This window comes from Salmo salar, chromosome 10, assembly GCF_965601325.2.
Source record: "Salmo salar chromosome 10, fSalSal1, whole genome shotgun sequence".
In the NCBI taxonomy this organism is placed as follows: domain Eukaryota; kingdom Metazoa; phylum Chordata; class Actinopteri; order Salmoniformes; family Salmonidae; genus Salmo; species Salmo salar.
In genome coordinates, this window is record NC_138300.1 from 77,790,911 (window position 1) to 77,805,149 (window position 14,239).

At 40.6% G+C, this 14,239-nt stretch overlaps 1 protein-coding gene across 3 annotated transcripts in view; it reads left to right on the plus strand.

Moving 5' to 3' along the window:
* The first annotated feature begins 4,204 nt into the window (after window positions 1–4,204).
* The window catches only part of LOC106561039 (GRAM domain-containing protein 4), a 44,933-nt gene continuing 34,898 nt past the window's right edge, over window positions 4,205–14,239 (plus strand). For 2 of the 3 annotated variants that reach the window (XM_014124608.3, XM_045688103.2), the window contains exons 1-3: window positions 4,205–4,495; window positions 11,800–12,007; window positions 13,867–13,990. In XM_014124608.3, the coding sequence (XP_013980083.1) occupies window positions 11,843–12,007; window positions 13,867–13,990 (289 nt within the window). In that variant the 5' untranslated portion in view covers window positions 4,205–4,495; window positions 11,800–11,842. Of the gene's footprint in view, window positions 4,496–9,783; window positions 10,065–11,799; window positions 12,008–13,866; window positions 13,991–14,239 lie in introns of those variants that run through there. The other variant, XM_045688102.2, reaches the window with a different exon arrangement.

A 14,239-nucleotide genomic window follows, 5' to 3' on the forward strand; every position in this document is an offset into this window, starting at 1 on the left:
AACTCCTTTATGCAATCGCGGTGTCCGATTTTAAAATAGCTTTTCGGCGAAAGCACATTTTGCAATATTCTGAGTACACAGCCCGGCCATCACGGCTAGCTAATTTGACACCCACCAAGTTTGGCCCTCACCAAACTCAGATTTACTATAAGAAAAATTGGATTTCCTTTGCTGTACTTCGTCAGAATGCACTCCCAGGACTTCTACTTCAACAACAAATGTTGTTTTGGTTCCAAATAATCCATAGTTATATTCAAATAGCTCCGTTTTGTTTGTGCGTTCAGGTCAGTATCCGAAGGGTGACGTGCGAGCGCATTTCGTGACAAAAAAAATCGAAATATTCCATTACCGTACTTCGAAGCATGTCAAACGCTGTTTAAAATCAATTTTTATGCTATTTTTCTCGTAAAATAGCGATAATATTCCAACCGGGCGACGTTGTATTCATTCAAAGAGAGAAAGAAAAACATGGAGAATTCACATGAACGCGCATCTCCAGTGTCATTGTTCTCAGCCTGACCACTCACAAAATCTCCTGCTGTTTTTCGCCCGGAGACTGGAGAGACGTCATTCCCCTTTCTGGCGCCTTCTGAGAGCCAATGGAAGCCTTAGAAAATGTCACGTTACAGCAGAGATGCTGTATTTTCGATAGAGATGCCACAGAAGGAGAACAAATTGTCAGACAGGGCACTTCCTGTATGGAATCTTCTCAGGTTTTGGCCTGCCATATGAGTTCTGTTATACTCACAGACACCATTCAAACAGTTTTAGAAACTTTAGAGTGTTTTCTATCCAAATCTACTAATTATATGCATATTCTCGTTTCTGGGCAAGAGTAGTAACCAGTTTAAATCGGGTACGTTTTTTATCTGGCCGTGCAAATACTGCCCCCTAGCCCCAACAGGTTTTAATGTTAGATTCCTCACTTCCAAGGCAGTTATAGTCAATGAACTAATCACTGATCATAATCTTGATGTGATTGGCCTGACTGAAACATGGCTTAAGCCTGATGAATTTACTGTGTTAAATGAGGCCTCTCCTCCTGGTTACACTAGTGACCATTTCCCCCACGCATCCCGCAAAGGTGGGATTTCCGATAGCAAATTTCAATTTACAAAAAAAATTACCGTGTTTTCGTCTTTTGAGCTTCTAATCATGAAATCTATGCAACCTACTCAATCCCTTTTTATAGTTACTGTTTACCGGCCTCCTGGGCCATATACAGCGTTCCTCACTGAGTTCCCTGAATTCCTATCGGACCTTGTAGTCATGGCAGATAATATTCACATTTTATGTGACTTTAATATTCATATGGAAAAGTCCAAATACCCACTCCAAAAGGCTTTCGGAGCCATCATCGACTCAGTGGGTTTGGTCCAACATGTCTCCAGACCTACTCACTGCCACAGTCATACTCGGGACCTAGTTTTGTCCCGTGGAATAAATATTGTAAATCTTGATGTTTTTCCTCAAATCCTGGACTATCGGACCACCATTTTATTACGTTTGGAATCGCAACAAATAATCTGCTCAGACCCAAACCAAGGATCATCAAAAGCAGTGCTATAAATTCTTGGACAACCCAAAGATTCTTAGATGCCCTTCTAGACTCCCTCCACCTACCCAAGGATGTCAGAGTACAAAAATCAGTTAACCACCTAACTGAGAAACTAAATGTAACCTTGCGTAATACCCTAGATGCAGTCGCACCCCTAAAAACAAAAAACATTTGTCATAAGAAACTAGCTCCCTGGTATACAGAAAATGCCCAAGCTCTGAAGCAAATTGGACCGGAAATAGCGCAACACCAAACTGGAAGTCTTCCGACTAGCTTGCAAAGACAGTACAGTGCCGTATTGAAGAGCCCTCACCGCTGCTCCATTTTTCCAACTTAATTGAGGAGAATAAGAAAATTCCCAAATGTATTTTTGATACTGTCGCAAAGCTAACTAAGAAGCAGCATTCCCCAAGAGAGGATGGTTTTCACTTCAGCGGTGATAAATCCATGAACTTCTTTGACGAAAATATCATGATCATTAGAAAGCAAATTACTGACTCCTCTTTAAATCTGCGTATTTCTCCAAAGCTCAGTTGTCCTGTGTCTGCACAACATTGCCAGGACCTAGCATCAAGGGTGACACTCAAGTTTTTTAATTCTATATCTTTTGACACATTCATGAAAATAGTAATGGCCTCTAAACCCTCAACCTGCATACTGGACCCAATTCCAACGAAACTACTGAAAGAGCTGCTTCCTTTGCTTGGCGCTCCTATGTTGAACATAATAAATGGCTCTCTATCCACCAGATGTGTACCAAATTCACTAAAAGTGGCAGTAATAAAGCCTGTCTTGAAAAAGCCAAACCTTGACCAAGAAAATATAAAAAACTATCGGCCTATATCGAATCTCCCATTCCGCTCAATTTCTTTGGGAAAAAGCTGTTGTACAACAACTTACTGCCTTCCTGAAGACAAACAATGTATACGAAATGCTTCAGTCTGGTTTTAGAACCCATCATAGCACTGAGACTGCACTCGTGAAGGTGGTAAATTACCTTTTAATGGTGTCAGACCAAGGCTCTGCATCTGTCCTCGTGCTCCGAGACCTTAGTGCTGCTTTGACACCATTGATCACCACATTCTTTTGGAGAGATTGGTCTACAAGGACAAGTTCTGGCCTGGTTTAGATCTTATCTGTCGGAAAGATATCAGTTTGTCTCTGTGGATGGTTTGTCCTCTGACAAATCAACTGTAAGTTTCGGTGTTCCTCAAGGTTCCGTTTTAGGACCACTATTGTTTTCACTATATATTTTACCTCTTGGTGATGTCATTCGGAAACATAATGTTAACTTTCACTGCTATGCGGACGATACGCAGCTGTACATTTTAATGAAACATGGTGAAGCCCCAAAACTGCCCTCCCTGGAAGCCTGTGTTTCAGACAAGGAAGTTGATGGCGGCAAATGTTTTACTTTTAAACTCGGACAAAACAGAGATGCTAGATCTAAGTCCCAAGAAACAAAAAATATTCTGTTGGATCTGAACAATTAATCTTGATGGTTGTACAGTCGTCTCAAATAAAACTGTGAAGGACCTCGGCGTTACTCTGGACCCTGAACATATCAAGATTGTTACAAGGACAGCTTTTTTCTATCTTTGTAACATTGGCAAAATCAGAAACTTTCTGTCCAAAAATGATGCAGAAAAGTTAATCCATGCTTTTGTCACTTCTAGATTAGACTACTGCAATGCTCTACTTTCCGGCTACCGGATAAAGCACTAAATAAACTTCAGTTAGTGCTAAACACGGCTGCTAGAATCTTGACTAGAACCCCAAAATTTGATCATATTACTCCAGTGCTAGCCTCCCTACACTGGCTTCCTGTTAAGGCTAGGGCTGATTTCAAGGTTTTACTGCTAACCTACAAAGCATTACATGGGCTTGCTCCTACCTATCTCTCCGATTTGGTCCTGCCGTACATACCTACACGTGCACTACAGTCACAAGACACAGGCCTCCTTATTGTTCCTAGAATTTCTAAGCAAACAGCTGGAGGCAGGGCTTTCTCGTATAGAGCTCCATTATTATGGAATGGTCTGCCTATCCATGTGAGAGACGCAAACTCGGTCTCAGTCTTTATTGAAGACTCATCTCTTCAGTAGGTCCTATGATTGAGTGTAGTCTGGCCCAGGGGTGTGAAGGTGAACGCAAAGGCACTGGAGCGACGAACCACCCTTGCTGTTTCTGCCTGGCCGGTTCCCCTCTCTCCACCGGGATTCTCTGCCTCTAAACCTATTATGGGGGCTGAGTCACTGGCTTACTGGTGCTCTTCCATCCCGTCCCTAGGAGGGGTGCGTCACTTGAGTGGGATGAGTCACTGACGTGATCTTCCTGTCCAGGTTTGGCGACGCCCTCGGGTTCATGCCGTGGGGGAGATCTTCATGGGCTATACTCGAGAATCCGGATTGGGACATCTCCCATAGGCCTACTTTTTCGGAGACGTGAAAATGCCCCTCTCCTCTACAATATCAATCTAAAGTATAACATTTTTCCATAAACAGCCATGTAGTTGCTTTGATCGGACCGAGCTCTTATCGCCATAACCCAAACCATTAAGACACCATCAAGTCAGCATGGCGTTGGTCCATGGCACCTGACGCAGACTCTCAGCCAAGCATGGCTTCACTCAAACGAGTTCGGCTAGAGTCCTGGTGCTTGCTGGGATTACAATTTATGTTTACTTTGTGTCAAATTAACACATTGTTTTCTTTTGTTTTACTTATATAACAACAGTACAACCTTGTTTACCATCATCTACTGAAATTGTATCGGTTTGCATCAGTTTCAATGCGTGACTTTTAATTTGAAGGCGAACCGTCGATTCCGCTATTGTTGTCCACAGCACACTGGTCTATGAAACACTGACAGGTGAGAAAGGGCGACCGACGGACTAACAACACCGTCAATGAAACTTTGTTGCTGATTTCGTTATGGGTAAGAAACTTTCTGACCGGTTCTTATTTATTTAACCTCATAGTTCTAAGATCAACAGGCGCAGTCCTGTGCAATTTCTCGTGGCACCAAAAATATATTGGTTTAATTCGATATCAGGCTCTCATTCTGCGCTCATAGAGAACATGATATTTCACAACGTGTCTTCCCCTGACCACATTTAAAGTTTTTGATAGAATTCTATAATTTAGCCTAGCATAACCTACTGTTATAGTCTTTCTTATTAATATGTACCATTGCCTCATTTTACTCTTGTGTTAGCCACCACTACGACTAAAACTGGCTACTTTTGTCTGCTTTACAATATTTCAACAATGTAACGTTACACTGTAACAACGTTCTTCGATCATGCTTAGCTGGTGACGGCGCAACATCGTATAACGAAATGATGTTTGTACATGTATTTCTACAAACCCTCATCCAAACGTCTTGCACTTGAACGTTCGAATTTTTACATTTCATTTTGCAGTGATATGTGGCGATGCAATCTGCCCAGCAGCTACATAACTCAGTCTCTGTTGGCCCATTTAAAAACACCTAATGACCATTAACAAAGACAGTACAACCTAAAGGACCAAACAACATGTACCATACTGCCACTCTGTCATTAATATTTATAAGCTTTTTGACCTCCTGTTCAGGGAGTGGTTCTTAGTGTGTTGCACCCAATGGTATACATTTACACTAGATCACAAAAGGGGTGCTGTTTTGAAGCCTACGCGCCTCCATCTTGGCACAACCTACCATAACATTTACATTTACATTTAAGTCATTTAGCAGACGCTCTTATCCAGAGCGACTTACAAATTCATAAGAAGAAAAAGCCCATCAATTCACTAACTTTGTACATTGTAACGCAAAATATGCTGATTTCAAATCTGATTGCCGCCTAAACTTTATTCATTCACTTAATCGGTCTCTCTCACGTCTCTGCCAAAGATAATCTATTTCCTCAGCGAACTGTCTGTGAATAGGACTTCCATAGGCCACCTCGTGAATGACCACATTACTGGTTAGAGATAGTGTGCACTTTTGTAAAATAAGCTACTTTTATGCAGATGTTGTTGATCAGTACAATAAATCAAGCTCAATAACTCAAAGCATGCACACACACCTATTGAATATGCATTCAACTGTATTATGAATAGGCCTAGGCTTGATTTACCCAGTTTATCAATAGAGATTTACCCAGTTTATCAATAGAGATTTACCATTCAAATAAATTATCACTATGTTACCAAAGTAAAATTGATTGTATAAGTTATTCATTAATTCAAACATGGCTGTCACTGAAAAATGTTGATGTGTAAAATTGAATGATATTGAACTCAAAATATTCCCAACTATTAAACAGAGCAGAGTTTCTCTCTGGCTCAAGTGCCATTCTGTGATTTTGGTTAATATGCCTTCTGTTTTGCCGTAGTATCGTGATGGTATTGAAAATCGTGATACTAAACCTGGTATCGAAGTAAACATTTTGGTAATGTGACAACACTATGCCACATAAGACCTTTAACCTTTACATCTTCCATGATAAAGTAATTGGATTTGTGAGGGACTGTAAAAAAAAAAAAAAAAAAGTTGCACTATGCTCCCTTTCCTCCTCATCAACAACTTGTTGCCAGGACTGAATATAGGGTAAATCCATTTGAATTCAACCACTTTTTGTCAGCATTCATTTTGATTTAAACAAAACTTTCCATACATGTTTGCTCATGGAAGAAGCGGTCAGAAATGTACTTTTTGGACCAGAATGCCAAAACATTCAGTGTATACAGGTGCTCAAAGTTGACCCATTTTGCATACCATACCATGTGACATTCATGTCTTCATCACTGGAAAAGATAAACAGTTGATTGATTATCATTTAAAAGCTTAAAGTGTTCTCAAACAATTTTATTTATTAAAAAAAATATTTGAATAAACAATTTTAAACCTTTAAACCTTTAACATCAATTATCTAAACACACATAGTTTCATATTCACATACAGTTAATTCAGAAAGATACTGCCGCCACCGTGCTTTTCTTCCAGACGTGACGCTTGGCATTCAGGCCAAAGAGTTCAATCTTGGTTTTATCAGACCAGAGAATCTTGTTTCTCATGGTCTGAGAGTCTTTGGGTGCCCTTTGGCAAACTCTGTGTGCCATTACTGAGGAGTGGCTTCCGTCTGGCCACTCTACCATAAAGGCCTGATTGGTGGAGTGCTGCAGAGATAGTTGTCCAGAGAAGGTTCATCCATCTCCACAAAGGAACTATGGAGCTCTGTCAGTGACCATCGGGTCAATGATTTCTCAGTTTGTCCGGACTGCCAGCTCTAGAAAGAGTTTTGGTGGTTCCAACTTCTTCCATTTTTAAGAATGATGGAGGCCACTATGTTCTTGGAGACCTTCAATGCTGCAGACATTTTTGGTACCCTTCCCCAGCTCTGTGCCTCGACACAATCCTGTCTCGGAGCTCTGTTGACAATTCCTTCGACCTCATGGCTCGGTTTTTGCTCTGACATGCACTTTCAACTGTTGGACCTTATATAGACAGGTGTATGCCTTTCTAAATCATGTCCAATTTAATTGAATATACCACAGGTAAACTCCAATCAAGTTGTAGAAACAACTCAAGGATGATCAATGGAAACAGGATGCACTTGAGCCCAATTTCCAGTCTCAAAGCAAAGGGTCTGAATACTTATGTAAATATTGGAATTTCAGATTTTTATTATACATGGTAAACATTTCTTAAATCCTGTTTTCGCTTTGTCGTTATGGGGTACTGTGTAAAGATTGATTTGTTTTATTTAATCCATTTTAGAATAAGGCTGTAACGTAACAATGTGGAAAAAGTCAAGGGGTCTGAATACTTTCCGAAGGCACTGTATGTTGTAGCGTAGACCCTATTTCATATCATCTGAGGCTTTTGTGTTGTGCCCGACTTTATTTGAGACACAACATGCTCTTGAATACAGGGTGGGTTTCATTTCAATCGTATAAATATAATTAATAGAATGGACCTATCCTTTCAGACCAATTTTTATTGACACTTTTACCACACAGATGACTTCAGGTCCACCCACCATTGAACGTCAACTTAAATGGTCATGTCTATTCTATTATCCATATTTCTATGATTTCCCTAGGAGGGGTGCGTCACTTGAGTGGGATGAGTCACTGACGTGATCTTCCTGTCCAGGTTTGGCGACGCCCTCGGGTTCATGCCGTGGGGGAGATCTTCATGGGCTATACTCGAGAATCCGGATTGGGACATCTCCCAATTGGTTTCCAATTGAGTTTGACAGTATAATTTAAAACAGATATTTCCATTCAAGTCAACGTTCTCTGATGTGTGGACACCCAACCATCTTTGTGGTAGCATTTGAAAGTAGAAATGTCAATTTCTTCCCAATTTTAGTACATTTATCAGTCAAAATATGACACCCACTGTGCATTCAAGAGCGGGCACAACACAAAAACCTTAGATTATGTAAAATAGGGTCTAAGCTACAACATATGGAAAAAATCGGAGTTTAAGCAGTTTTTGATAATTGTTGTTAAAAGTTTAAAAAAACTAAAAACAATTTTGAATTATTAAAAAAAAGTATTTTTCTTCCAGAAATTATAAAATAGTTTGACAACCCTGTTTGTAAGCTTTTAAATGATATCAAACTCAACCCTTTATCTTTTCCAGTGATGGTATGGCGGGGTATGGAAAATGGGTCAACTTTGAGTATCTTTACCTCTTGAATGTTTTGGCAATCACGTCCAGAAAGTTACTTTCTGAGTACTTCTATAATGGGCAAATATCTATAGAATGTATCATTCAAATCAAAAGGGCTGCTGTCAAAAAATGATGGAATTAAAATGGATTTACCCTATAGGCTTAGAAGATTTTAGTCTTCTCATTGATCTGTTTACTTTGCCTCTGTGCACAGACACAGACATCACACCTTTCTGCTCATGGTTTTCTCTCAATCGGTAGGGCTTAGCTTCATATGTCAAACCCCTTAACTCAGAAAAGATTAATGGTTAACCTTAGTCAATTCTTAGACTTTAGCATCTATTCATGACGTTATCTTCTGGCTGGGGGAGTTTTGTTAAAGGGCAACTGCACTTCCTGATTTGGCCTTGTTTTTCATCAATGCTCTTTAAGAAATCCTTGCAGCTATGACAAAAGTCAAACGAGATTTGTCTTGAGGGTGTGGTTTGATGTGGGTGTTTCTTGGGTGTGTCTTTGTCATTCAATCACAACAAACGAGACCAGTAGTGAGTACAGCGAGGTAAGCTAAGCGAGCTTTGCTATGGAGAGAATGACGTTTTGAAGTTGAGGACTTCCCCCTTCCAGACTGATTCGCCATCTCAAGATGGTCAGCTAATTCAGTTCTTGGTGATAATGTAGCTGCAGCTGGCTATACTATTTGGCTATTATTTCTTTGTCAAATTAGTTCTGGTAAGATTGCAAGAGACAGTGTCTGGAATGTGTTTCATAAGACACTCGTTCTACAACACCTTGCTACCAAAGTAGCATGCAACTTAGTTTCAACGTTTCATCATGTCGTGGAAATGGTAACTACTGGGAGCTGAATGCCCGGTCTTGAGTCGGCTCAGCTGTCCTACAACACAATATTCTATAACTGGCAAATTTTGTCTCTCATTATATCTGCTGTTAGATCTTTCCCGTGGGACAAATCCCAGAACTACTAATATCCCTACAACAAGTGTAGGCTACATGTGGACATTGCACAAACATCGCCCAGCTTGAGTGTAGATACATTTATCAACTAAAAATCGACGAGTGTGTTTGTTACGAAGACAAAACATTTTTATGCTGTAAATATCATATTGATGTGCTTATAAAGACAGTATGCCTAGACGTATCTAGCAAATACAAATAACTTATGTGTAGAGTACAACTTCAGCTGTCTAACCAGAACTAGAATGGCATTCTACTTGTCTGTTTGGCCAAATCTAAGTATTTGCCTGTGTAAAGGTGTCCACATGCTTCCCAGCCGAAACAGTTCGGAGGAGTTTGTGTATATATTATGCTGACATTTTGACGTTTTTGTTCGTGTTGGTCTTCAGTAAGGTTTTTTTTGGCTGTTTGGGCACACAATATTTTTTCTTGAGGCAAGCCGAAGTTCGGAGCCGAAGTCTACGCCCCTTCATCTGTGATTGGTCAACAGTAGGGATTCTTCAATAAAGTCTTTGAAAAAATGTGCACAAAAACAAGTCGTCTCTCGTTAAATGACATTGAGAAATACTGCACCAAACATCCTAGTTAGATGTAAAATTGCAAGACTAAGATCTCGTCAAAATTAATGACAGATTTCTTGAGTTATCTTAGATTAATTCTTACTTTTGAGGAAGTGTATACTAGCTACGGCATCTCAAAATGGACAAACAGTACTATTGTCGCTTTTTTTCTCATTTTTCAAGCGAAGGTCTTGTAAGGGAGTATGTGAGGACACTCCTTCCTTTCGGCTAGCCGAGTTCGGCTAGGCACCAGCCAAACTGAAGCATGCTGAGGCCTTAACCACACGCTGATATGCACAGCTCTCTGGGTGAGATACTGTCTTCAAGTCTCCAGTGGTTGATGAAGTCCCTTCCATCTATGTAATGTATTACAGGTTATGGACAGGTGCATTCAGGTGGCAATAGGGCTGGAGTGCATGACACTCCATCCTGGATATGACTGAGTTTGCCTCAACCCATGGGTCCAGCAGGCAGAGTTCAATAACTACAGGCAGATGTGAGATGCAAGAGGATGACATTCTTCTAATACCACTCCGTAGGCTGTCTAATTCAAAGCTTCCGTCAGAAGGAAGCTTTGAATAGGTCCGTAACCTACAGAGTAATATGAGAAGAGTGTCATTGCTGAACTTATGCAGATATTCTAAACAAAGTGTTTTGATAACTTTCAAGTGTAACAGTTTCATGTAGAATAAACCATATTCTGCTAATATAACAATGTGCCAATATTATACCGTCCGGTACGGTGTCACGTATGAGAAAGAAGTTCCCTGACATGTTTGATAGTACCGTTCGACTCAATAATAACAAAAGACGATACAAAGTAATAGATGTCTTGTATAATTTTAATGCTGAGTGTAAGGTCTCTCCCGATTCCGACATCAGTATCAACCTGTTTCAGGACTCCATTTCAAAAGCGTCTCTTCTGCCCATCTGTTGAAAAACAAGGAAAGGTTGATGAGTGACACGTATCAAAAAGGGTGATATTATTAAACACTTGTGATGTACTGTCTCATTAGCAATCACCTTTTGTCCCTTCTGAGGTGCTTTTCCAATGCCGGATGGGCATGGTAGCGTAGATCAGCTCCAGGCCCCTCATCACAGATACTGGTCATGAAGGAGCCTGACTTTGGAACGAATAATACTTAGAAAAATAGATTCTAGATGAAAAGGGATCAAAGTTAAGGTAGAAGAAATGGACATTCTTCCTGCCCACCATTTTGACTATTTTGTCATCGTTTTAGAATTGTCTAATCATGTGGAGAAGTGATGGGAGTCAAGTTTATTCTACGGTAAGTGTCTCATTACTGATTTGAGTAGAGGGTTTTATTTCTCCTGTAGGAAATTGATAGGAATGAAATCATGCTGTGTGCCCAGTACTCTTGCCGAATTGAATGACTGTATGTGGATGACTATGCCGTTCATACCACCCTCCTCATGCATGTGCTAGAATGCAATGTCATGTGGAATGCACATGTAAGCATTATATTGCTGCACAGGAATCTTTAAATTGGCATTTAGAATTGGTCATATTGATATAGATTTATCATTTTCCGATATTTTTTATTAATGATGATGGGTTTGGATTTCTGAGCTTTAACTATTATTAATCATTAGATATAAAAAAAGACGAGGGGTCCCATAATGAAGCTGGGGGGCTGAGTGCAGGGAAAACGGTCACATGTGGCAGTACTTATAAGGGGAGGAACTGTTTTAAGGCCCATATCACTTAGCTCCCTGTCTAGCAATAATGATGCAATGTTTAGCACTAATGATGCAATGTTTAGCGCTAACTCGGAGACTGCACCCGAAGTGGGTTATGTACACTACCACAGGTGGAACCATGTCTTTGTCTGTTCAGCTGTTCAATCCTCTGGGAAGAATAAACTTGGTTTGAGCTTTCATAGTGTCTGAGTATTTACTCGGATAATTAGAACCTAACAATGACAATATAATGCTTTATGGAGACACATCCTGGTCAGTGAGTTGGCAGTACAATATTTTATTCTAATCACCTGTGTCTTTCTTCCTTTTTTGTCACTACAGGGATGCCATACGCCATGTTAAGATAAAGACGACTGTGTTTAACATGCTTAAGCGGTTGGACAAAATCCGGTTCCGGGGCCAACGGACAGATGTGTTTCTGGATCTGGGCGACTCGCCCAACACATCTGACACTGAATGTAGCGAAGACATTCTGATGAAGCCTCGGCCCTCACTTGAAATGAAAGACACTGAAGAACTGCAAGACCCTGTAAGTGATTATCAGTATGAATATAACCACAGAAATGGCATCTCTTCAGACTCTTTCACGTCACTAATTCTCACTGAAACAAAACAGATATTTGCTTCCTAATTTAGTTTGGAATCTTCCAGATCACTTTGTTAAGTCTACTCACTCGCCATGCCAAGGTGCCGCTTCCATTTTCGGCGGGGTTTTGGCCAAAATGTCCCCCCTTTGATACATGGCGTTCATGTTTATTCAACCCCCTTCCTGTTGATGTAGTTCACTCAAGCAAGGATGGAGAGAAAGACTTAACAACCGCTGTCTGCATCACTGCAGGCAGAGCTTAGTCAAACTAGACATGTGCCAAGGCCTACCGCCAACTCAACATCCCTGAGCACATTAGAAGAACGACTATATTTTCCATCTTACTATTTCATTTGTCTGAATATTTCGGTGCCTTGATGTTCATATTTTTGTGGAGAGAGGTTGATAAAACTGCTTGTTCTTTGAAGATGTACTCAGAGGAAAAAGTTGAATGCATGTTTTCCCCATTTAACACAGATCTGAGTTATTTGATAACATCATCCCACACTGGGTCAAATTGATTGCGTTCTTCATGAAGTGTCCAAAAAAAGCGCAAAGTTGTTGACAGACACACACAAAAGACGTGCAAACTTGGCACTGGTGCAAATGCTCAGCTAGCCGATCTAGTTCCTAAATATCAAGACCCAACATGCACGTTGAGTTTATATAAGAGAAGACAGTTGGAAATGTTGATCCTTTTAGGATCGCTGTGTCTCAAACAAACTTTGACCTGGAACGCCTATATGCAGTGGAATTAGGGCTTAAACACAGCCCCTCTAATGTCTAACCACACACGTCTTGGTTCTGGGAAACTGGGCTTCAGCCAGTTCAGTACTGTACAGTGACACATTTTGTTTGTGTCTTGGGCTTGTTCTCATGGAAACAGGAACAGTGTGGTTCTTCTCACTCTGGTTATTTATCAGAACCTTGACACCTTTGTCGTTATGTTGTTATCGATTTATGAACTCATGTCAAATAGCCATTCCAGATGTATTTAACCCCGTAGCAGGCCTGGCTGTCATTACTTAACACTTTTTTTTGATGCACTTCAGCTCTTTTATGGGGTACATCTAATTAACGTTGAGGTCTAATTTACACAGATGGAATACATTGATGTACATTACATTTGTCAGCTAGTAGACCTAGTCAAATGCGTCACTGCTTCTCTGGGTAAATGGCGCGAAGAGGGACAGTGTAAAATGTCCTTCTATTATTCTCATCATTTTACAGAGCATACAAGCATCGCTATTGCAATCTGCTATTTCACTGATTTCTCTCCTTCTGACACAAGCGGTCTTTCCTCCTGCTGAGAGGATGTGAAATTAAATCATCTTTCCCTCTCCCAGCTCTGTTGTCTGAGTAGTGTAGTACAAGTTGGCACTAGTGGCTATCTCACTGTGGCAATCCTCTCTCTCTCTCACTCTCACACACTCACTTTCTCAGTTTTTCCTCCTTGCGCACTCTCACCATCTCAATCTCCTTTTGTTTCTCTCTCTTTGTCAAAATCTTTTTTCCTTTATCAGTGTTTTGGGTCATGGTACAAGGCATACCGGATTATACTGCTGTTTTTGAGCCAGGCTTGATGGTGCAGGGAGAAACTGTTGGGTGAAATGAAGTCTTCTGCAGTCAGCTTGCCTCCATTTTTATGTTTGTTTGGGTGTTTGTGTGTGTTGCTTTGCAATATCAGAATTTTGAGGTTCTGTGTGCAGGTGTTTTGAGCCAGAGGCTACGATAGCTCACATCGGCAGGGTTGTTCTTCTTTACTCACCCCTGCAATTTCTTGTGTGTTTGCCCACATCCAGGCTGGTCCAGGGACACTTACTATGCCTGCTGCAGCCACCCAGGACTACCAGAGGGCTGAGACAGATCGACTCAACGACTTGAAAGGCCACCTGGAAATTGCCTTACTGGAAAAGCATTTTCTACGTGAGTACTGCACTGTGTACTGCACTTTATTTTTCAACCTAGGTGATAATTTGTCAGACCTCTAGCCGGAAGTCTTTGATTTGCAAAAAGGGATATCTTCACACATTTTGTTGTTTGATTGCCAATCTTCACAGAAGCTTTGGATATCTGTCTTTCCTGTCCAGGTGTCTGTTGGGGCATTTTCACACATGCAGTAACAGTCAAAGGTTTACACACACCTACTTATTCAAGGGTTTTTCTTTATTTTCA